Source organism: Antedon bifida, chromosome 8, assembly GCF_963402885.1.
Source record: "Antedon bifida chromosome 8, ecAntBifi1.1, whole genome shotgun sequence".
Lineage (NCBI taxonomy): Eukaryota > Metazoa > Echinodermata > Crinoidea > Comatulida > Antedonidae > Antedon > Antedon bifida.
This window is the reverse complement of record NC_136233.1, coordinates 19,053,327-19,080,420: the sequence shown is the minus strand read 5'-3', so window position 1 is coordinate 19,080,420 and position 27,094 is coordinate 19,053,327. Positions and strand designations below refer to the sequence as shown.

Genomic DNA, 27,094 nt, shown 5'->3' with positions numbered 1-27,094 from the left:
TAAAAAGTACATCCTACAAAAATAGTATAAAAATTATTTACAATTTTCCAAAAATTAAAATAAAAAAGTGCAGCATACGTAATACAAAAAACAACACAATAATGATATCTAAATATTTTAGATTTCTTTCAGGAAAGAAAAAATAGACATCATTTTTGTTTAAATTTATTTTTTTCTCGTGTAAATAATATAACATCTCCAAAAAAAAAAACCCATAAAACACAAGAGCATTTATTCATATATAACATATATATATAGCATTTCAACCTGCCAAAATTAAGATTGAAATAGTATAACTACCAATCCTACATTTTTTGTTGACAAATATTTTGTTTACCGGTACCGTAAATTATCAAACAAAATACGTCTTTTACCAAAAATGAATATTATTGTGAAAATATGATATTTTAACCTACATACTAATTATCATCAAATAAATATATTTATTTTAGATTAAATAGTATATCATTTGGCACTACCCTTCTCAGCAATAATAACCAAAATAAACAGAAATAGCCAGAATGTTTGTACCATATTTTCTTGAATACATTTTTAAAAACGACAAATTGTGAGGTATACAAACTAAATGAGGTCACACTTTTATGGAAACTTAAATTTAAAACTGGATGTTACGCATATTTAATGACCGTGGTCAATTCAAATTTTTTTTTTTTTTGGGGAGAAAAATTTGCCACGTTCTAACACTAAAGTAAGGGATCACCTCAACGTTTAAACCATTTCAATACTATTCTCAAATCAGTTGCGATAAACGCAGATATCCAATACTCGTGAATGCACATTAGCGGATTTATTTGATTATTTACGGTAATATTTTGGGGCCAAAACGGATACAGTACATTTAAGATGAACGATAATGTGTACTATAATCTCTAGATACAAGATGTAGCAGTTTTAAACAACTCAACTAGAATACGACCTGGATTAGTATTACTTAAAAATATAAATAATTGATTTGCATCAGTTATATTATGAGTAAGAGAGAGAAAGACGACCCGTTGAATTTTTGATAACACATACTCTTACACACAGGAGTTTTATTTAATAAATATATATCTAAATAGATGTAAAATCATTTTTTATATTGCTGAGGGTATATTTGCTAAGTGTGGTCATATATTTGCTTTGCAAGACTTTAAATACACTTAAAGATATCATATCAACTTATTCTACTGCAGTAACTAAAGTTTTAACTGCAGTAACATATGACTTTAGTTTCGTTTCATTGTACAAGTTTATGAAGAAGTCAATGCAATAAACAGTGTTATGAAAAATAATTTCATAAATAAAATGTAGTTACTGCAGCAACACAGTGTTGACATGGTTCCTAAGACATGGATAATAAGCGCACCCAATGCAATAATTATTTAAATCATATTACCCCCACTGAAATATCAACAAGGGTTTTTTTTTGGTAAAACACAGCAGAAAATTTTATGAATACCAAATTATTTTCTATTTTCTTGCCAATGTTTTACACAAAACCTGTTTTGCCCGTTCAATAAAAATGTTATATGTGAAAAACCATTAGGTATATCTTGCATTTACAAATGTTACCATATTAGCAATTTTTAACACTAGCAATACGACCACACACAACATATAAAGGCAATTTTTTCTTATTTACAAAAGTGAAAAAAATTCATCCTATCGATCGGCGATATTGAATTCAAGCAAATCGCTGAGGGTTCCTTAAAAGACTAAGATAATTTTATTATAAAAACATGTACTGACAATTTTACCTACAGAATCACACATCATCAATATCATCAACATCATCATCAAAGTAATTTAATTTCCAAATTTTTTCCTTATAATCAGTTTAATTTTTGTTTTGAGAAATCTTCCTTATTTATGAATAAACAAATGTATATAGATTATAGATTAGTAAAATGATCAATTTTAGTCGCAAAATCATGATATTTAAAATACATCCATAATTTGTACTTATAATTGATAATAAACATGTTTTTATATATCCAGTTTGTCCTGAATACCAATCCGATACTTGATACTTGAAGGCCCGTTGGCAATTAAAAAAATTGAATTCTAATTATTTTATAAAATCATCTGCAACGCAGAAATTTAAACAATAACCATCGGAAATACTCACAAATTGAGGCACAGAATATAAAGAATTCACTTTGTAACAACTAAACAACCTCCTGAAGTATACACACGCACACACCGAAAACAACCTGGCACAGAGATAAAACTTTTCATTTTTACATACCCTATAGTTACAAATTCTCTGTTGACATACTTCAAGGTTACGTTGAAAACACAGAACATTAATTTACTTATTTTTGCAGCAAAATTGAACGCAAGGGTTACAGGGATGGATATAGGGATAAGGATAGTACAGTAGTAAAGGGTCAGGAACAACAGATAGCATTTTTTCAAAACATGCATTTTAAAAGGTGTTTTTTTTTCCCCGAGCACCATTTATAAATTAACAGTTCAGTAGATTGTTACGATGCTTTCAAATGATTCGTTTTTATTTCATGATTGTTTGTGGTTCGAATCAACGAGTTCAGCCTGATCCGATGTTCTTCTCGTAACCATTTATGCTGTTCACGTTTCCACTCATGTTCTTCCATCATCATTTTTATCCGAACTTGATGTTCTTCAATCATAAGACGCATTTTAAGTTCTTCGCATTTCTCCGTTGAATTACGCGATTCGGAATCACATTCCATTTCTTGAGGTGTGGCCGGCATCTTCGGATGGACTAATGGTGGATCTGTCGCCTCTGATGGCGCTTGACTCCCAGAAGTAGATTCTGATGATTGAGGCGATTCAAATAAATTTTGGGCTTCAGAACTTCGTTGATGCATGGGAGAATCTATAAAAAAATATTTATTATTTATTTAATTTACTAAAAACACAATTAGAATATGTACTTTTAAATAAACAGTGGTTTTTGCAGATATATTAAAATCATAATTTACATGTACCGATTCTAAAGTAGATAGAATATAAAGTATAATTACTAGAATCAAAATCAAACTTTAAAGTAAAGTTATATATTTATACTTGTTGGTCGTAAGTTTTTCAAAAAGTGTAGCTATAGACCTCCACATACTAAATATTCTAATTAATTATTCAAAATATTAAGGCGTATTATTCTTATTAGACCTTAACAATAATAACAATAATGAAAATAATAATATTCATAAAATAAACTCGTAAAAAATTATATAATATTCAAGCACAAGAACATACAAAAACTAACTGAAACCATTAAAAAAATCTAATTGAAATTGCATAATTTAATATGAAAAAATGTAAATGATTAATTATAATACTAATAATAGCATAAGATTTATCATTAAATTAATCATCATAATATTAATCCTGGTAATACAAAGTTAATTATTGAAATACATTGCAGTCGGAATAAACTGATTTAATGTAGAATATTAACAAACCAAATTAAATGTTCAAACCTAAATCAAAATATCAATCTTTTAAATATACATATAGTAACAAATTCAACAAGGTTTATTTATGTAAATAAAACGCATCATTTCTGGTTTTACATTCCAATATTTGAAACGTAGTCGCATATTTTTTTTAAACTGCAATCTAAAAAGGACAATTTTATGTTTTATATAAAATAGTATTTATAAATTATTTTTATATAATATATATATATAATATAATTATCATACAGCAAATTTACAAGGCCTAATTATAAACGACGCATCATTTGTGGTTTCATTCAAAAGTTTTTGAGTCCGAAAAACCGCAATCTGAAAATTGAGAATTTGTTGGCCTTATGTGAAAAACATTTTTCACCAAAATAATAAGTAAGAATAATAACAGTAATATTATATTTAAATAGTATTGATAAATCATTTTTATATAATTATTATTAAGTCAATCAATTGTGATAACATACGCCAATATTTGAAACATAGTCGCATATAAAAAGCGTAATTTTTTAGGTCTAAAGAGAAAAAAAATTGTTCTAAAATAATATGTATTAATATTAAATTAAAAATAGTATTTATAAATCATTATATATTTAAAAAGACGCATCCATTGTTGTAACCTAAGCCAATATTTGAAACATAGTCCACAATTTAAAAAATGCAGAATTTTGAGGTCTGAACTAAAAAACATGTTTCAAATCGTATCTTACATATAAATAGTATTTATACAATTTTTTAAATTTTCATAAAGCAAATTTACAAGGTCTACTTATAGTTATACAAAAAAAAGACGCATTAATTGTGGTTTCTTATGCCAATATTTAAAACATATATAGTCGCATTTCATAAACCGCAACCTAAAAAATTGAGAATTTTTAAGTGAAAAATGTGCTGGCAAGATAAAATTGTACAACAAGCTTTTTAATAACCAGGTTCTTTAAATATATGTATTGTATATTATGTAATAATTATATATCTCATAATTACAGTTTAATTATATGCATTTACAAAATATGTTATTTCTGCCCGATAGTGTTAGGCTCAATTTAAACAGAAATTCTGCGCGTATGAATTTTGTTGTCTCGGTCACCGGAGATCATACGACTATAACACTGGAGAGTCTGCGGCAAACCGGGCATTTATGAAGCTTGAAATATTGAAATACCTAAACCAAGGAAACTGTGGTTTAAAACTAGATATCACAATGGATATTCCAAACTTATCTCCTTGAAACTAAAATAACCGAAAGAAAAAAAAAAATAATTTCTATTTCGTAATCGACTATTTCCGTTGTATTTATACAAACTCACCTTCACAATCTTTTGATGTTTCTACCGATTCAAAAATATGTGGAATAAAAGCACGCATAGTATCCGTTACCGATGGCGTAGAAGATGGCGAAGCGCTTGAAGCTTCCATCTTTATCATTTGTAATTCTTGCCAATCTAAAGCGTCTTGTTTTCTAGCTTTTTGCGTAAGGTTCTGAAAACAAGTTCTCAATTCTTGAGCAGTTCGGATGCAAACATCCTCTTCATTGTTAAATAAGTTTTCTATGTTTTGCCAAGCTTCGTCTTTACTTTTTTGCGTTTTCATATCCTTACACGACGAAACTACGATAGGGTGTTGGTTAGCCAAATGAATTAACAAACTTCGCTCAAGAGGCGAAAAATTCGCTTTCCTTTTTACCATCGGTCCATTACCACAAATTGGCCCTGAAATTCCATCACGTTTCCTGCAGTTTTGAACACTTTCATCTTTTTTAGCTTTCTGAAGCAAATTCTGGTAGCAAATTCTCAATTCTTGTGATGTACGTACGGAAATATTTTCAGAATCATTGAATAAAGCAGCGATCATTTGCCAGGCTTCGTCTTTGCAACGTTGCGTTTTAGAATCCTTAGACGATGAACTTACTATAGGGTAGCCTTTAGTTAAATCAAGCAAAATACTTTTTTCCAGCATCGTAAAGTTGGCTTTACGTTTGGCCATGGGTGGTATGCGTAGGGAGCTCATGAGTGACTCCGATGTTTTCACGTCAGGTACCAATAAAAACAGCTATGTTTCACGGAATAATGTTACTTATAAACAGCCACGACTAAGTTCAAAATATAACAACATGAAGACATGAAGCAATGTGCATCTAGCCTTGACCAGTTATTGACATGTTCACTAATACTGGTATGTTGTCGTTTCGCAGTTCTAATGGCTGACTCCTAGTGTACACAACTATAGATCTCTTTTAATATTGTGCCATAAATGCTATTACCTAATTAAATTCCATTCCTATGACCTTCGTAACCTTCGCGTACATGTACGTGATTGGCTAGACCCATCTATAGACCTAATGTAATTATAACCCCTAATTTAACTCTCTGTATAATAGAAAATATTTATGAATTTGGGGTATAACATGCCCTGAACACAATAAACAATAATTTTAGGAAAACTATGAATGAAAACAATGCGTACTAACCAACACACCAACTTCTTTACCAGGATAGGAGACAATGAAACCACAAACTGGAAAGTCAATTCGCACATGTGGAAAATGGGTTATTACAACGATATTTCAGGCTTTACATTCAACGATTTCGAGGACAAAAACATCACTGTTTAATTATCATTCATCTGTCGAAACAATCGCCGACACTAATTTCCAAATAATATTTTTGGCCTTACTCTTGGCCCGAAAATATCACCTCGATATACGCAGAGTATATTTTTCTCCACCGGCATCCAATGGACGAGTCCAACTCCAGATGTAAAATGGCTAGGCCTAGCAAAACGTAGAACATGATACAACCATATTTTAAATGAATAGAACTAACAATTGTATGGTAATGCATGGGCATTATATAGGATATGCATGACTAATAATTGAAATATCATTTAACAATAGCTTTACACCAGGTAAATCTAACAAAAATGAAGGTTAGAAATACCGAAAAGTAAACCGCTTTTTTTTTCGTGGTAACCGATCGGGTATGTTGACGCGGAAGAATATTTCCTCTTGTAGTTATGTGAAAAAGCGGGCCTAGCAATGAAGGCGTTTTTCAGCTTAACGATCACAATCATTACATATATCAATTTGAATATCATTAATTTAAATAATATTAAACAAATATAAATTAAATATATAAATAAATGTCAATATATAGAATACATAAAAAAATGTAATTTTTTCATTGTACTTGTTGATTTTAATATTTATGTTACATTAATTAACATTAATTAAAGTAGCTACGGTTAAAAAAAAAAATATTTGTATTGTTGTTTATTCTATATTATATTTAAACAATGTAAATTACAAAATAGATTGTAAGATACATTTTTAATAATTTAAAATATATTTCATCATAAATTCTAATGTAGTTATATTTATTCAAAATTATTTAATGAACCATTCTACTAATTCAGAAAAACACAATAGAAGGTTAATTTGTAAGTGTGTTTCATTCACATCTTATAGTATATTGTAGCCAGTCATTTATTATCCTTTTAAAACCAATTTAAAAAAAGAAACAGAGACAAATAACTGCAGCAACAAAATATATACAACAATACTAACAAAAACACTGGCAAAATACCACCTACCCATTTATATATATTGTATATTTCCCTTAGAAATTTGACGCCAATACTACCATTACCTTTGAAACGACTAGGCTTGCACAATACTGATAATAAAAAAAAAACCCCATCGGCCGTAAAAGCGGGTCCCTTATTCAGGCAGTATCATGCAACATGTGGGCTTACAATATATTGAATGATTTCTCCATGTTTTTACGACCTTTTTGTTACATTTTTGACCCTCAACTAATAATAGCGAAACCAGGTTGATATACACAGGAACTGCATAGAACATTCAATGAACGTTCAGTGACTCCTGCTGCCTGAATGCTTTTAACCGCTGTAGGCTAACTGACGTGCAAATAAAACAGTAAATTTAATTTGATTTCTATAGTATTGTTTCCTTTATTAAATCTTACACTTAATACATTATTTGTATGTGCAGTTAATCAAAATCCATGACTTTAATTTAATTTAGCCAAATAGTGTGTATAATACATTACTAAATTTAATCTAATTTCTTTAATATTATTTCCTTAAAATACCATGAGAACTCTATGGAAACAAGTTTTTTTAGCTTATAGTGTTATGGGCCATGTCAAAATTATTTAATTTTCATTTCATTTTTCATTTCAAGAACGTTTATTAATTTCAATAATGGCAGATAACAATACATATGATATAATTAATTGTTAAAGACCATTATTGGGTATCCTGTATTAGAATATTAAAGTAGATTCTTGTCACATCCAGGATTCCAAAGAAAAACAACAAATTTTTCAGGTAATCATACAGATTGTTTATTGCAGTCAGCAGTGCCTCATAAATGCCTACAATGGAACAAATTAAATTTGTAGTGAAAAGATGTAGTTACTGCAGTAACTGCATTACAATTTGGACACAATTTTTACATTTTCTTTATGTGAATGTTTTTTTTTGATGATTACAATTTTTTTAATTTAATATATATAATAAATAATAAACCCACAAACATACATATATTACTAATGTTCCATATTTTATCAGAAAATATAATATATGATTTATGATATATAACAATATATTGGCAAATTTAATTTGATTTGTCCATTAAATGTCTTTAGTAAACCACAGAAATAATACAAATTTGACACATTCTCTAAACCACCTAGTGATAAGCTGAAAATTAAGTAATCATCATCCTATACTACGCAGAACCTCATTTGAGTATAGTACCTCATGTGTGTCTTATACCTCAGGATGACATATCTCAAGGGACTTTTAGCTCAGGGTAACCTTATACCTCAGGATGGCATATCTCAAGGGGTCTTTTAGCTCAGGGTGGCCTTATACCTCAGGATGGCATATCTAAAGAGGTGTCTTCAGCAGGGTATTTTAGCTCAGGTGGCCTTATACCTCAGAGTGGGATGCCTTAGGTGGTCTTATAGCTCAGGGTGACCGTATACCTCAGGATGGCATGCCTCAGTGGGGTGGCAGTGTCTTCAGCGGGGTATTTTAGCTCAGGTGGCCTATCATCAGAGTGGCATGCCTTAGGTGGTCTTCTGGCTCAGTGTGAACTTATACCTCAGGATGGCATGCCTCAGTGGGGTGTCGGTGCCTTATTAAATATATATCAGGATGGCATTATACCCTAGAGTGCCATTATACATCAGGTAAACCTATTATTTAATATGATTTGTTCAATTTTGACATAACACTATAATACAAAGTATTAACAAAAACAACTTAGTCACTATATGAAGACTTTCCTTAATCAGCTCAGTATGACACCATTTTTAAACTTTCACACTGAACCAAAACAAGAAAATTGAAGACACTAATTTAGGACGCAAACAACTTTGAGAATACATCACAAATGTATTCAATAATAATGTAATTACATAGTGGAAGGGCATCTTCTACGTTGATTCGATGAGGTCTTCAAAGTCATTGGTAACATGGCTGACAATTGTTTTTAGCATGGTTGTCTCAAAGTGTGGTATTGATTTAGAGGAAATCGGATGGGACGTTGGTGAGATGGGGACACTGGGTGGTCTCAGTCATTTTTTGACATGGTTGTTTGCCATCAGTTTTTTGATGGGAATTTGAGGTCTCGTAGTCTTTGATGACATGGTTGATAGACATTGTTTGGCATCAATTTTCAGGAGATCACATGCGGCCCATTCCTCAGACAAGATACGATTTGGAGGTGTGATTGCATCAGAGCCTGTGTGTGTTTTAGTACAAATGTTGCTCTTTATTTATCTCCAGAAAAGGAAGCAAAGAACTACAGTACCCTACAATGTATCAGTAGCAACCTGGGATAATAAACCTAATAGTAGTGATCCATTAGGATGCGATCCAGAGGGGCGTCTAACTACCATATTTCTGGATTACTTTACTACTATGAAAGACTTATGAATATATAATCATTAACCTACAAGCACCCTGGGGTATTAATGATTACTGCTAAAAATTAAAAATATGAGGGGGTAGTTTCAATATTCTACCATAACATAATCAATATTTTGCAATAACAAAATGTTATCACTTGGTACAAAATATAAACTATTTTAATCTATAGTATATTTCGCGTAACATTTGTAAAATAGTTTTAGTTCGATACAATCCCCGTTCTTAATATTTTGATTCAAACGATCATTTTCGCTGATGTTTTAGACTCTATTGTACTCTTTAAATTAATGGTGGGCTTATACACAATTTGCACGAAAAATTTATTTGGGCTTATACCTGGGGTGGGCTTATCAACAGAAGGTTGGCTTAAACTTGCGTCAGTTTGGTAAATATGTTTAAATTACGGCTTCAATATCATACCTCATATTAAACTTAAGTGTAAATTGGTAGTCATCATGTAAGCTTCTGTTGATTTCAGTTTTTATCCTTTATAATTTGCTTTGCAATAAAACTACTCATCCAAAACAATAGTGGTGTAATTAATTATCTCTGGTAATATTAATGGATGAATGACAAAAACCTTGAAAGTGGACTTGGCGTGCAAAGTGAAAGTTTACTTTTACTTAGTTTAATGCATTACATAACTACTTCCTTAAATTTTCTATTCAGTCAAGCAGTTTAGGACAACAAAAGGAAGGATGCTTTTGCTATCTGCAATTGAGGAAATACTAGCGGAAATGGTTGTAGCGGAAAGTTCAATTGGCCTCCTGGTTCCTAGCTTATCTACCCTCTAAGCCCATTTCTTATCAGTTGTCTTAAACTTGTTCACAAAAGCAGACACAAACCATTCCATTTGGTACTTTTACGTCCATCTACATGGATGGTACGATGTTCGGATTCTTATTCTAAAAAGTTCACAAATTTAAAGCTCTTTTATCTGGAACTATATATTTAAATTACACAAGGAGAAATAAGGTAATTAGTTATTTTGAATATATTCTTTTTCTTAATAACTTTATTTTTAGTTCTTCAGTTTATAAGACTTATAAGCAAATCTTAAGAAAATAAACTGAAAAAAAGTAATCATATAAGATGTTTGAATTACAACCTTATGTTGTTATATAACTTTATTTTGGTATCATATATCTTTAGATAATATATTGCATAAATTTAGAAAGTTTTTACTTATATAAAATTTATTTTACTTTAAAGTGGCACGGCTAATAAGCTGACATAAGCTTGGCCCCTTTTGTCACGCTTTTGCACAAAAGCTATTGTTGTTTTTGCCAAAGTTAATACAATTAAATGAGCTACTTCTACTTTATTAATTCTGAACAAAATAACTTAGTAACTTATTTACATTTCTATTTGTTTTGAAAAGTACTGTAATCATTGATCAATAGGCAAAAAATCTTATGGACGAAATTTGATTTATTTTAAAAGAAAAAAGTTATCTTTGATGAAGTTTAAATTATCTGTAAGATTTGATTATTAAAACATACTGAAGATATTTTTTAGCAACAATGGCCGTATTCACCAATCACAATTCAGTTAGATATTTCCCTTAAATACTAAGTATTTATTTCAATAAGATTTTCCTTTTAAAATTGTATAATTAATCTAAATAATCTTAAGAGTAATTGTGTCATGGCCACTGGAATATATTACTATATATATATATATTACTTTCTTTTAAGCAAATTGAGCAAAATTTTTGTATTTTCTTTATCAACAGCCACTAGAATGTACGACACGAACCGGTTTATTATTACCTTATCAGGATTGATATTACTTGCAAGTGTGAATCTGGTAAATACGAGTGACCCGACCTCCAAAAATGATAACGCAAATGAACAACACAATGCCATAACTGGATATTTTCTAATATTACTTGTCCTATGCATTGCACTCATTCTTTTTGTATTAATCGCCATTACTGTTTATTGCTGTAAAGTCAGGAACGACTTCTCCACGATAGACTTGCCATTTTCTCAGTCGGAAGAAACTATTCGCATGTCCATTAAAGAACATGAAAAGTCATGTTCATCAGCAATCAATATACCGGCACCGTTCCCGAAAGTTCATTCACAAAGCGTGCCAATACCTAAGGTACGCTCGCACAGTTGCAGCGATTTTGTACCGCATGACGAATCATTCAGCAGACCAAGTTACAGACAACCAACAAAGAAACCAAATATCAACATTATTATTGGGGAAGAAACCAGGCATTGCTCTCCATTTCCTGTCCCTGATAAGATGTCACGGAGAAACACGGTAGGGAGTCGTCCCATGCGTAACGTTCGATTTGATACATTCCCGTGCCCGCAGAGGGTTTCAAAGAACCCATTCCAAAGGCAATTATCGCTACCAGCTTCTGTACATACGGAATTGAGAACCGAAGTGAGATCCCCGAGCAATCCATTCAAACAGAACGATTATGTACAAAGTTGTCCGTTTACGTAAATTATACAATTACCAATTCATGAAAACATTTGTTTGACAGAAGGATTATATAAAACTGTATTCATGTACATTTGTAAACCTTAAAGAATCTATTCACAGAGCTATCGTCAGTGTTGTTTATCATTTAAAAAATTACTAAATAAATGTTATGTAATAATAAATAAATAATAATTTCTAGAGAGTATTGTTGAAGCATTCCAATTATATGTACATTGATGTAAAAAGTTTAGAATAAGTACTTTATTTAGTATATTAAAGAAAAAAAATAACACAATATTTATAAAATAATTAAATTTAAAGTACAACTAAAACTAAAAGCAAATTTCGAGAGACAAATTGAGATTAATAATAGTAGAGGACTTTTTTAAAATATTATTTTTTTTTATGATTCTATAAGCATAGTTGGAAGAAAGTGGTTTTAAAATACAAAAACTCGGTATTATATAACTATAATCAACTCTCTCAAAACCGAACTTCTATAGAAGTGGACTTTCCATAAATTCTAATGCTACAAAAAAAATCTACTTCCAGGAAAGTTTCAGATTTTCACTGTGTTGGTTTGGACTCATTTCTGCTTTTATATTAATGTATCATTTATGTTGTATTTTTAGGGGAAACATACAAATAACATTAAAACTCTTTTATAAAAATCTTTAAATTGAAAATGAATTTAAATCAAAGAGCTCAGGATAAGGATATGATCTGCAAATAAGATAGCTATATGAAAATATCATTCCATTTTTCTGCTATCTCGTCTATGGTATGATAACTGTGTTCCATATATTTATCTAAGAGCAAATTCTTAACTAAATTTTAGTAGTGGTAAGTAGTTTAAAATCAACCTTTCCGCAAGAAAGAACACTAGTCAGCTCAAACTAATACCAATTAGTTATTAACAAATGTAACAATGTACTTCTACTTCAAACAACTTCTATACAAAACAAACAATTGTAAACATATAGATAAGATATAATATTACTTTTTGAGATATTGTATGCGAAATATCTATCAAGGCTCTAAAAAACTATATTAGGGAGCTTACGATTGGCAATGGACTATGACTTATGGCGTCATTTTGATTATTAGCATACAGTACAATGAGATTGATTTGGTTGTTTTGATCGAGTGATTCGGGTGATAACTATGAATTTTGTTACTGACCGACATTTTTTTGGGTATGGTCATCACAAAAAAAAAGAGAAATCAATTTTACCGAGCTGGACGACAACGTAATGTACCCGCAAATTGGACGTTTTGATCGATTTAAGTTTGGGTGATAACCATGAATTTTGTTATTGACCGACATTTTTTTGGTCATCACAAAAACAAACAAAAATCAACGACAACGTAATGTACCCGCACATTGAAAGCTCTCTATTTAGTCATAAAGGTATACATATTCCATTCTTTTGTTTTCTATTATGATTATTTATTGTTTATGATTATGTGAATGGAAATAAAGAAAAGAAAGAATATATACAATCTCTATGAAAATCTAACGTATATTGTATAATACGTATAATATCTGGTTTAACAATCATTTGGCCTCAATTATTTATAGATATTTTTAGTAATAATCTCTAAAAATAAATATCATATTTAGATTAATTCTGTGAATGTATGTATATAAATAATGTATACTTTAATAAAACTCTATTGTTCTATTTATTGAACATATGATGAATAGTAAACAATATTCTTGAATAATTGTTTGTCAGTAAATAAGATTATCCCATTCATTCATTGTTTATAAAATAACAAAAGGAAAATAAAAATAAATATTGTATATCAATAATTTAAATTGGATATGTGTGTCCGTTCTAATGGTATTCTTTTCTGTTTACTTGTCAACCCAGATATCACTGTTTATTGTTAGTTTATAGAATTGTCAAAGATATGAACAAGTAAAACTATTCTGTTATCCAGTAAAATGAAATTCAAATAAAATGATGTTTTGGAACTATATACTGTAGTCATCCAGGGCTATTAGGTGTTTCTAGAAGGTGTACAGTATAGGTCATACAAAAATATGGATTCATGTCAAATCATTTTTCTGAACTAATTTCTATCTCTTCCTGTTACAATTTTCACTTTTTTAAAACAATTTTTTTAAATTCAGGTGCTATTTCTAATTTTATTTTAATAGAAATCCTATCGTTAGTATATAATTTATTTGTGAGAAATAGGATAGTTTAAAGGTTCAAAAAGTAAATTTAATTCTAGGCTTACACAATGAGAAAGTTGATGTTGCTTATGTTCAATAATTAAAGTTTCTAATTACTATAAAAGAAATACTTTGTTTCTAAAATTATGAATGAACGCCAGACATGGATAGTCTTCTCGATCTTCCGGCAACAAGGCCAAACAGCCTTGCTTCCGTTCTGTTCCTACAAGCCTTCGTCAACTAGTCTTCAAACTCCTAATCCTACTGGATTCTGAATACCCTACCATCTGTTGAGACGAGTTATTAAAATATCTACAAAAAAACCTGTGCTTTATTCGTGGATTTAAGCGGTTTAAAACTAAGAAAAAGTGATATACAAAAGAACCGGCTTAAACTAATATAAGCTACAAGATTAAATTCTTTAAAATGCAACAAAACTTCAGGGTGGGTGTAAACCCTAGGGAGATAACCGCTACCAGTATGGTGGACCAAATAGGGACTACTTTCATTTATTTATAGAAAAGGAATATTGCATATGGTTGAAAGCATGCAGACAAGTTGGCCTCATTTAATATCTAACTACTAAAATGTTCACTCATTACATACTTCATACATATACGTAAACACTAGTAAAGCTAAACAATAATTGTAAACAATATAATAAATAACAACGTCTGTATGATGCTTGGCCTAAACAAATTGTACAACTGAACCCATATTAAGCACCAACCAAGCACCTCTTAAGGGGTATACCTGGGTCAGGGGTATCTCTAAGATAGGGATATTCCTGGGATAGGGGTGTCCCTGGGATAAAGATATTCCTGGGATAAGGATATTCTTGGGATAGGGGTATCCCTGGAATAAGGATATTCCTAGGATAGGGGTATCCCTGGAATAAGCACATTCCTAAGATAGGGATATCCCTGGGATAAGGACATTCCTGGGATAGGGGCATCCCTGGGATAAGGATATTACCGGGATTAGGGTATCCCTGGGATAAGGACATTCCTAGGATAGGGGCATCCCTGGGATAAGGATATTCCTGGGATAGGGGCATCCCTGGGATAAGGATATTCCTGGGATTAGGGTATCCCTGGGATAAGGACATTCCTAGGATAGGGGCATCCCTGGAATAAGGATATTCCTGGGATTAGGGTATCCCTGGGATAAGAACATTCCTAGGATAGGGGCATCCCTGGGATAAAGATATTCTTAGGCTAAATACGGCTTTACCACGTTGAAACACCGGTTCTCGTCAGATCACCGAAGTTAAGCAACGTTGGGCCTGGTTAGAGCTTGGATGGGAGATCATCTGGGAATATGGGTGCTGTATATGGAGCTGGGGTCCTGTTAGGCATTTGAAATCAGCACTGCTGACTCTTATGGCAGCCCCTGCATCTAGTATCTGCCTCAGACGTATTGGCTTATGCCTTTCCTCTGGTCAAGGTGGGCACTGTACGAGAGAAGCCCTTCTTGATCAATGTTAGGACCAATCAAGGTGCTTTAAACAGTCCTGGCTTTGTTTGTATCAAACCTGTTAGTGGCGGTAATTATCGCTGTTGGTTTCGCTTGAATAAAAATAAATAAATAAAATAAAACAGTTCTCCATGTTAGTTCCACATGATATTGATCTATTAATGGGTATCTCAAACTTTTTTAAAAAACAAAATCAAAAGTTTCAATTAAGAATGAATACCAACCGTATAGATGTCCTATATATATATTTTCTATACAAACAAGATTAAATTTTAATATAGCATCTTTAATATTATGTTAATTTGTTTGTGTATTATCATGGTCTATCGTCAACTAAAAACCACACTTCTACATTTGAAGGTGTTTTTTTTAACACATGATTTGAATAACGACGATGCTTTCAAAATGGCATATAAACATATAGTTTTCAAATTTAAAATGAATTTAAATGTATATGACTATGTTTATAATCAACCTTGAGTGTATTATGTTTATTAAATATGACTCGTGCCAACCGAAAAACGTTATTACTGACCTCGACAGCGGTTATTTCTGCACGAACCATGAAGAATCGCATCCAAAATGGCGTCGATAAATACAAATATAGTCATCATTTATATATTAAAAGATACATTTTATACCAACGTATCTTAAATGACAATAGAACTACGTATTATTCTAATTGATTTGGTGTTACTGTTATGCGAAAACAATATTTACTAAATCTAAAGGCGTTTCACGTTGCTTGATTGAACATTTAAAAATTATACACTTAAAAAATGGCGTCTATAGGTGTTTTGTTAATAATTTGTATATATCATTGTTATTTAAAATATAAATCGCTAAAATATTATCTGTGCTGTTAACCTTGGGTACATAATATTGATTAAACACAACTCTCCCGTCGACTAAAAACGATAATAATGACCTCGATTATTTTTGCACATGATGACTTCACGGTATGAATGTTTCTTAAATGGCGTCGATGAATACGAACTCATTTTTCACTACATTTACCAAAAAATCTTTCTGTATTCTCGCGCGATAATACTAGTAATCATGTATGCTTTTCTGGCTTTGGTTTTTCAATTTTATTTATTATTCATTGCTAAAATAATTTATATTTCTGGTTGTCTTTCACAATTAGAATAAGACTTTATTTTAATTGAACTGCCAACTCAAAATTGTTGTTGGTTGATTGTAGGGCAACTCACGCTTTAAACTTAGTGTTGATACAGCTCTTCCTTTTAAGCAATATAAACAAAATATATTTTTAGAATATATGGCTAAAATAACTATTCTTCTCCATATCCTTGAGTCTATATTAGCGATTTTTAATGTCCTCGAAAGCGATTATTTCCGCATATGAACCACAAGAATAAAAGCGCTTTTATAAAATGGCAACCAACGGTTATAGATTCCTATTGCCGAATTCAACAGTTTTACTAAATATATCAAGATGACTCTACTAATAAAAATATCGAAATGTCAGCTGAAAACATACACAATTTTAGTAATTAAAATTGTCAAAGTTTAACCATCAAACCAAACTACACAACTCCACTATTATAATAATAAAACTAAAGATCTTGTAAAGAAAGAGCAAGATAAAATGTTATAAAGCATACATTTAGTTAGGGAACATGTAAAGATTATTCTACTTCAGGTACTGCAGTAATACATATATTATGCAGTAAACAAGAAATAGTTACTGCAGTAACTGCAGTAGATTAATTCAGAAACGGTTCCTTTTAACGTACACCATAACAGTGTACATTTGAAAGATTTAATTTTATTGGAAATACTGTATATTTTTATATATTTAAAACCTAATACATTTCACCAAATACATAGCTATTCAAAATTCCATTAGACACTCCTTTGAATCGTAAATGTAAATTATTTGCGTCACATGTAAGGTCAGCTCGTTACGGCGTCATGAGTCGAAACGCATGAGCATTCTAGCCGAAAAGAATCTTACATACACGTACAATACATGCTTCGGTTTTACTAACATTTTCATAATTATATTTCAATATGGGAGCCTGTTTTTTTCCCTGTCTTTTCTTTGTTTAGTTGAAACACAGTAGTTTTTATAATATAACTAATTTGTTCATGTCTTTGTTTAAAAGTAATCTGAAACCACCTGTTGAAATATCAATGGGGACAGTTATTTTGTGGGTGTTTTTTAAATGTTATAAAGCAAGGTTAAGTTTTGAGTTTGCCAACCAGATGACCATTAAATCGGCAATCACAAAAAAAGTTGGGCAAGTTTGGACATCTCAAGGGGCTCCTATGAAATGTGACTATAGATGAAAACGCATTTTATCATGTAGAACACATAATTACTCATTAATAATTAAAAGCAAAATATTTAATTTTTTTACAAATGCATGCGCATTATACAGCGGTTATTGACTTGCACAATTTCAAATGTACCCAAATCGTGCTTACGGTTTTTTATATAATGCTGCAGCGTCGCTGGGGTACGCTTAAGAGTCTCGGTGGCATGACGTCCTTATTAATTTTGTGCTGGTCAGAAAAATGTGAAGGTCGTTTGATTTTTGCACTACGGGTCCCGGTAGATCATCACTCTCCCAAGAAAATCATGTTCTTAATCCATTTTTTTCAATTTCCAAAACCCGCTGATCTTAAAAATTTACAATCTAGCGCATTTCTCGCAGCTTCTATATCCGCAGGATCAATCACCAGAGGCATTGCAGATGTTACTTCTTGAATTAAAATATCATGTAAACACGTTTTATGTGACCTTCAACAGCTTTTTAATCATTTAACGTTTTTTTGGTGTACGGATTGGTGAATTTTGAAAAAAACTAAATTAAATAGTTGCAATTAATCCTGTTTAAATTAAACTGCTCATATCCACAAAAAAAATGTGGTTTTAAATCAACTTCACAAATACATAAATGTAAGATACGCAAATATAACAATACCATAAAACGACTTATTTCTTAAAAGTTATCGTTTAAAAAACAATAAACGTATGGATAGATATGAACTAATGGATCAACATCATCAAATAGTTTCATTACCATGGCAATCATACGTTTAACACTCGCACAAATACGCCCCTATTCTAATTAGAAAAAAATGAAAAATAGCCAAAACACAAAACATAACAAATTGACGTATAGAAACATTTACAGTATTGAATTTCACAAACGTAGCAACACAGTCAGAAAACTTTCAATGGTCATATTTTTTGAAGAATTTCTGTGGAAAGTTTGTTATGTAATATAATTTACTATTAAATAAAAGAAATTCAAAATGTTTACTACTAGAAAAAACAAATCACTAAAAAACAATAACGTTCATGGTCAAACCCCGCTTGTGTCACGTTTCAAATTCAAATTAGGAAGAAAAAAAATCGCATAAAAAAAAAATTATACTGCTGTAAGGAAAAGAAATCATTGGAACAGTAAACAAGCTCGCGTATATTTTACGAGATTTTGTTTCATAAAACCTATCTTCATTCTATGACTATTATCGGTTTTGAAATAACTAATGTTTTAAAACGATAATAAGTTTTAAAATGGTACCACATGTTGGTCAAGTATAACTCATTTTCTGTCAATTTTTGTGAGGAAGGAGGCATACTGTAGCTTCATCTTTTTGATCAAACTGTTATTTGCGGTAATAAAATTTAGACATACTGTATATGGCGGTCTATGATCAACTGGATATTTTCCATCCAGGGGCGCCGTTACGTGTCAACAATTCACTTATACTTCGAACCTTTCTAACTGTAATTACATAATGCAGACAGACGTTTTCTCAAAGGCCACAAAATTTCACGTTTTATACAGCACAGTGTAGAATACATATAACAAAATGGCTGCCGATTAACTCGCGAAATGAAGAGAATATTTTTATTTTTCTGTTTTATTATGCTCAAGCAAAAGAAGTAGTACTTGTTGCATGTACTAGAGTTATGTAAAAATGTGTAAGAAAAATTGTTCGCAAATTTCGCAAAAGGTACCATGTCCATGACAACCAATACGGAAAAATGTTTTCTTTTACTAAATCATTTTAAATCAAGTAAATTATGACATTTCATATTTCGAATAGTGACAAAAGTAAAACATAGTCATTCTAAATGCTTAATATTGTAAATATAAAAATATTACTGGTAATCATCAATTAATAATTATCAATTATAAGATTTAGATAAGCATCACTAAAATCATGTTCTTATCCTGTTAAAAGATTTAAAAATATCCACAAAAAAAAAAAATTATATAATATTGATATGAGGTTACTGTAATATTTTTCATAACTTTATGTAGATCGCCACTTCGCAGATAAAATATCGCCATTATAAAACGGCAGATAGATATTTTAAATAAATTTGCTTCATACAACAGCAAATAGCTATTTGTAGTTGGCTCACATAGCGAGTATGATGAAAGTATTTAACATTATGTAGGCAAGTAACTTGAGGTCACAACATTAGTAACTTGATTTACTGTAACGACACAGCTCTAGAAGAACAAAATGGCTGCTTCGCGCCGTGTAACAAATTCACATTTTTACTGCTTTCAATAGAAAACGTATCTGTGAGTTACAGTGTAATTTTAAATGAGATATCCAACATTGTTTTCTACCAGCTTTTTGTGTTGATCGTAAAAAGCATCGGATTCATAACATTTTAAACATGAAAGTTTTTGTTTTTTTTTAAATATAAGAACATAAACGACAAAACGATTGTAGCAGACTAACTCTAAAACTTAAAATTTAACATTATTTTACAATCGGTAAAATATAAACTAATGATTGTGTACGTATACCAAAATTAATAATTAGTTAATTATGTTTTCGCAATTATAAACATTACATTTAATTTTAAACATATCTATTTTGTAGCATAATAATAAACCTTAAATTTATTCGCAAATTAAAAAATGTTTTTTCTTTTTGCGATTTTATTAGTACGGCCTATTTTTCATTTTTAATGTAAGGTCATCACATATTTCTAGGCCTGAATAATGAGTAAATTAAATTATCGAACATTAAAATGTTTCCATTGTTAGATAATTAAATCTAAAATGTATTATCGATATTTACACAGAAAAACTTTTAAAATTCTAAACAACCCTGGGTGTACGTTAACATTCAAATTAAATTTTTGTTTTATATATATATATTTTTAGATACTGTAGTTAAAAATGTACACATTTTTTCAGGAACAGGTGAAAAATGAACTCAATATTAGATTATCATTCGATTTACATGCTTTTGAAAAGAAATAAATAAGAAATAAACCGAATTACTGTATATGTGTATATATATATATATATATATATATGCTTCAAGTAGATTTCATTAAATTTATTAATGGATTTTTACTTCAAACCATAGGTTTCTTATCGAAATATGCGAAAATGTTCCAAATTAAATTACCACGGAAATGATCATTTTCCATCGAGCATGAATATAATGAGACACGATGCCATGATGCAGAATACGTTTAAGGTCAATGCTAATTATGTGATTCACTGCCGTACAAAAAGGCAAGAAAATGGCTTCTAACCAACCTTCGAAGTATATAGAATTAAATATAACACATTAAGTTTTGCAAATACAATGAGGCTAATTTGAAACATTCTTATGAGGGTCACATAAAGTACACCAACATTACAATGTTACCGCAGTTATTGCAAAACCTTCTGGTCTCAAAATTTGATTTTCGCCGCAAAATTGTATTTCAAAATTAGATTTTGAATCCCAGTAGACAATGTTAAATATCAAGTTTATGGCGTGAATGTCGCTGAAGAATATATATATAATATAAACTCACATTTTTTTATGACTATAATATGAAAGTTTGCTAATTACAAACATAGCGTTTTAAGTTAAGTGTAACAATTAAAACATACTGTAGTTTTTATAGTATAGAAATTTGTATGTATATTAACACTATATTTTTTTTAATCGTTTACAAATTACAGTATTTACGTATGTTATATAATCGTATAATCCTACATACGTGAATGAACGTGAATATTTATTATTAGTTTTGTTACAACTAGATTTTGTATTTCATTGCATATAAGTTTCAAATGAATCTGATCTGAATAACTTCCCTGAACCTGAAGTTAAAACTGTCCTACTCCAGAAACTGTTATTGCAACTGTAACAGTTTCTTGGCTTTGAAATTATTTTTTGGGTAACCATACACATTTTATTGTGACATTGGACAAAAAAAGTTTTTTAAATTGAATTTTTTAATTTGCAATTATATATATATTTTTTTAATGTAGTTACTACAAGTAACTACAAGTAACTACAGGAAAAGAAATTTGACATGATCTTTCACAAAAGTTACTTAGGGATCATATCAAATTATTCTACTGCAATTACTGCAGTAACCAGATTTATTTATCAGCAATAACATTTTTTTCAGTTTATGAGGCACAGTCATTGAAATTAACAGAAAAAATGCATAAACATGTTAAGGAGTAAATAATTTGCATAAACAGGTTAAGGAGTAAATAATTTGCATAAACAGGTTAAGGAGTAAATAATTTGCATAAACAGGTTAAGGAGTAAATGATTTGCATAAACAGGTTAAAGAGTAAATAATTTGCATAAACAGGTTAAGGAGTAAATAATTTGCATAAACAGGTTAAGGAGTAAATAATTTGCATAAACAGGTTAAGGAGTAAATAATTTGCATAAACAGGTTAAGGAGTAAATAATTTGCATAAACAGGTTAAGGAGTAAATAATTTCCATAAACAGGATAAGGAGTAAATAATTTGCATAAACAGGTTAAGGAGTAAATAAATTACCAAAGAATAATTATACATAAGATACAGTATTTATTATAATGGTATATTATTTATGTATAAAATTTATAAATAATAACATTTTTATGCTTGTATTTCATCACTGAGTATACTATCTAGACTTTAATTTAATTTTTATTAATTTAGTACAGTATTATTAAATTTAGTATTTTAGTTTTTAGTTAGTTTTAGTTGATAAACCCAAAAACTAAACAGTTTCCATAAATGTGCATTTATTTCAATTTAACAGTATGATATTATGCAAAATATACATTATTTTTATTGTGATAAATAAAACATGCTATTAATTGTGTCCTTAATTTGAAAACAATGAAAAGCATTATCATTCGATATATATATTATAATTATTATTTTCGTATAAATAGTTACAAGGTAAGTACCCCTTGGAGGATAGAGATGTTAGAGATACCGACCAACGGCTTCGGAATGTAATATACCGACCAACTGATGCGCATTAATACATGTATATAGTATTCATAACCGCAGAAATGCGTTTCTTTCGAAAAAATGATCACCGTACTATAATTATTACACTTGCAACATAAAAATGTTCGTACGTTTCAATATTATCATGTTCTGTTCTTCGTTCTGTTTAAGTATTCCCTTTGTTTTGAATCGTGGCCAGTTCTAGCCCCTATCGACGGACATGACCTTGAACGTTAAAGACCTGTTTGACACTAAATAACCCTTATAGGTGTAGAAAGTTTATGAAAGCGTTTCCGTCGAACTTATAGACCAAGGGTATAAAAATTGAGAACATTTACTCAATGATTTATTTTCCACTTTTTCAACAATAACGTCATTATGTTTATCATTGTTTTTGCAATATTTTAAAATATTTTGAAGGTAAAAAAAAAGAAAATGGCAATTAAATGACCGTGCAAGCCATCAATAGTATGTTTTCATGTTTCCTGTTTCTGCTGCATAAAAATAACCGGTTAAAAACGGTGAAAATAAATTCCTCAATTTCTTGGAAGCAAAACAAGACAATTTTTTAGTAACCGGTTAAATGACAGCGCAAAAATAACGGTTAAAAATACCCATTCAATTCGGTATTAGAATGGCATATTTAACCGGTTATTGCTGGGCAACTTTTAGCCGCAACACAAATAACAGTTATTTGATTGACAGCTAAGTTAACTACACTATAGTAACGTTTGAATTAACTGCCAGGACCAATTGCATTTTGGGTAATTCTAACGACCACCCACTGATTTAAACGGTTATTTTGGAGCAAAAATTTAGCAGAAATGCAGTCAATAAAAAAATAACATTTTAAATCTATTTTGAAATAAACGTTTTTTTCGGCACATACAGTACTATTACCTCTTTTTAGGACGGCGTTTTAACATTTTTTTCTGGCAAGAAAATATATCAACACACATGTTGATTTGCTCTGAGCAGCATCATGATAAGAACAAGGAAACCCAAAAAACATTATAAATGAAGGGTTGGTACGAGCAGATACTCAGAATTGTCCATTAGAGTGGGTTAATTACAAAGGCCAAAAACTTGATTCTTAGAATAGGACAAAAACTTTAGCAAATTTTATTGTGATGTCACTTCCTTTTTGGAAGTATCAAAGTAGTTTTACAAAAAAAATGTGTAATGTGTTCAAATATGGTAGTGATAAAGTTTGTGTGGGCTAGAGCATCATCCACATAATATGTACTAGCCACGTTCCAAAATCTTTGAATGTATCAATACACCTTTGCTGCTGCAGTAATTCTCTCATTGCAGCAGTACTTAATAATTAAATTGAAGCAACGAATCCTTACACTTTTCCCCCAATGTCTGAATACCTGATTCACACATCCAATACATGCTAATTTCATAATAGAAAGATACCGCCGTTGTGTTACTGCCAACTCTGAAATGCTTTCTCAAGTTCATACTAAGGTAACAATTTGTAATACTATATGTTACATTTTCGCAAGATTGTTTTTGGCAAGAAAATCGGGTATTAAAGTCACAGAGAAAATGAACACTATAAAATAATGCTGAATGACTTAGTTGACGATTGGATTGGATTGCAAAGCAATTGTAATTCTCTAGAAAGCATATTTTTATTATATATTTTTATAGCACCTAGTTTCTACTGCAGTAAATCTACTAACATTGTACAATGGTACCTATATCACCTAATAATGTTGTATTATCTACTGCAGTAGTTGTAACATTGCTGTTTATACCTATTTTTTCTATTTTAGTAAGTCTACCAATGTTGCTGTTAATTACAACCAATAATGTTGAATTTTTACTGCAGTAATCCCAACATTGCTGGTGTTCTTCAATTTAATGTAATTTAAAATAAATGTAATTCCTGCAGTACCTACTAGTTACAATTTTTCAGGGATAGCTACTGTATATTGCTTCGTCCACCTACGCCACAGAGATTCTACCTACCCAGCAGGAAAATTATATTCCATCCACTAGGCCTAAATCTATCTTTCTTTTAGTTGCTTACGCTTGAACTTGTCTCTTTTTTTAAAAAAAAGAACACCTATGTGCAAATCCTGGCTACAGGTTTGGGTCTCTAAATGTATTTACAGCTTTTTTTTTATTAAAAGGGAGGGCCTGAATAATATAATATAAATAAAACCTATAGTGCTTATAACAAGCAGGAAAGTACTTCCACTTGTAAAAGGAAGTTCTGATGTTCAGATAAAGTAGTGCTAAATAAAAGTAATCCATTGTGTCCCCCAATTGAACCGGTAAGGAAGCACTTATCAAAACACAATGCCATGTGAAAATATCAAAGTAAAGCCAAGATTTAAAGATACTTTCCATCTGAAAACAAATTATTTTTCAGGTCTTATCTTTTAAGGCGAGTGAGTGCGATCACTCACCTAACACATTACTAAACTAAACTGCGATTTACAACACGCTTAAATTTGGTAAACTTCTACAAAACAAAATACAAACAGCACACCTACAGCATCCCTGAATGTATTGAGGAGTGCAATTTGTAGCACACCAATAGGACAAGGCCTGATTTTTATACATAATTTGATTTTAATTTGACATAATGGTTATTTGTGTTAAACTAAATATGATTTTTAAAAATATTTACCCGAAAAAATGATTTACCTGATAATTAAAACCTTAATTTAAAGAAATAGTTAATTGGAAGCCTATTGTTTAGAAGTCAATCTTAATTTTGTCTCTTTTATAAGTGAAATTTGGGTAAAAATATAACCTTACAAAAAATACAAAATGGCCTATTCGACGTTTAATTTTATTTATTTTCATTTTTCATGTTTTGGCGACAATTGAGATTAATTTGATTTGCGAATGAACGTTTCTGTTACAAAAAAATTAATTTATTCAAAATTAAATACCTTGAAACTAAACGGCCCCGAAATTCCTAAACTCACACATAGTCTACTAAATAAAGCACATGTTACAAGCATAATCTATCTCATATGCATATGAATAGAAAAAAAACTGTCGCTGATGACGCCCTTGACGTTCGTCCTCCCCCCGCTAAAGCAACTTCAAACCATGTGCAAATATAACAGCATATTTTACGGAGTGAGGCATGCTGGGAAGGGCGGTCACGGTTAGAATTAGCTTAAACTGACCTTTGCAAGCAGCTTGACAATAAGATAGCTCATAGAGAAAATATATTATACAAAACGAAGAACGTTTTCTACATTTCAACGATAATAGCGAACAACCACAAATTACCGAAAAAATCGTATTTAAAGTCGCATCGTTAACGGCAAATATAAATAATACATAGGTGATTATCAGCTTTAATTTTCTTTTTGGAATAAGAAATACATTTTGTTTAAAACCGCACTATCATTAACAACTTTCAGTGTTCAATCGGAACTTGATTAATTGTTTATTCAGAAATAAACGCCATAAAAACATGCAAATGATGATATATCAAACATGATATTTTCACTATAAACGTGTAGTATCAATATTGCTGATTGTTTTCATACACGCAATTTAACTATTTCGAAATCTTTGATACGAATTAAAAAATAAATGTTTAAACAACCGTCATACGGAAGTCTATAGTTCAAAACTTACATAAGCAGAAAAGATATTAAAGTGTGAACAAAGCGTATTACATTTACAGGCAGCTCCGGCGTATATATTTATTAAAATGACAATACGAATCTACTATCTTTCTGCACGCGGTTTGCGGTTCAGTAAACATAAACGAATACCGTCTCAACCGTATTAAATTAACGACACAGAATTTTGATTTTTCAGGTAACCACAATCTATTGTACTACAGTAGTTTCGACTACAACATTACTTAATTCAAGGTTAAGCAATGTTATATTAATATATGACACTATATGACACTACAAACTGTTTTTTCTTGTAAAAAACGTGACCGATTTGACTGATCAAAAACGGCAAAACGCCTAAAAAAACTATTCATTCAATCATTTCTTTTATTTCGGATAGTAACAAAACATACAAAACAAGAAAAATTCAACAAGAAAATCAATAAGAACAATCACAACCCAAGAAATTAATTTACACCATAATGCTGATGAAGGTGGGTTTGTAGTTTTAATTAAACCAAATACAAATGTCATGAATTTAGTTTATGAATGGAGTGCCTCCAATATTCTTAAAATGTTATTCGTAACAAACATCATGCTTGCGCTATTGTAACTTTAGGTAAACTTATAATACCTATCACAGTTTTTTTTAAATTTTGAAATATTGTTGCAAAGCAATGTTGGCACTATTCATTCGAAATGTCTATATCATTTT

The 27,094-nt window shown here is 30.4% G+C and overlaps 2 protein-coding genes, 1 long non-coding RNA gene and 1 pseudogene across 3 annotated transcripts in view; 2 read left to right on the top strand and 2 right to left on the bottom strand.

Annotated features, from left to right (window-relative positions):
- The window catches only part of LOC144849721 (GPI-anchor transamidase component PIGU-like), a 74,135-nt gene that overhangs the window by 20,369 nt on the left and 26,672 nt on the right, over window positions 1–27,094 (bottom strand). The gene's annotated exons all lie outside the window — the stretch shown is intronic.
- LOC144849724 (uncharacterized) lies at window positions 174–5,702 on the bottom strand. Its single transcript, XM_078706750.1, has 2 exons — window positions 4,766–5,702; window positions 174–2,863 (listed from the first exon to the last, which is right to left on the bottom strand). The coding sequence occupies exons 1-2, from the start codon at window positions 5,463–5,465 to the stop codon at window positions 2,490–2,492; spliced, it is 1,074 nt and encodes a 357-aa protein (XP_078562876.1). The 5' UTR covers window positions 5,466–5,702; the 3' UTR covers window positions 174–2,489.
- On the top strand, window positions 10,003–11,897 carry LOC144849731 (uncharacterized). The gene is made up of 2 exons (XR_013613993.1): window positions 10,003–10,391; window positions 11,152–11,897. It is a non-coding gene; the product is annotated as an uncharacterized LOC144849731 (long non-coding RNA).
- Window positions 15,263–15,379, top strand: LOC144851193 (5S ribosomal RNA; annotated as a pseudogene).

Bases quoted from the DNA above. Each gene is read 5' to 3' on its own strand.
- LOC144849724 (XM_078706750.1), bottom strand. From the start codon at position 5,465: ATGAGCTCCCTACGCATACCACCCATGGCCAAACGTAAAGCCAACTTT. The intron at 2,864-4,765 runs GTGAGTTTGTAT...ATTTTTTTATAG, and splicing joins AACATCAAAAGATTGTGAAG to ATTCTCCCATGCATCAACGA.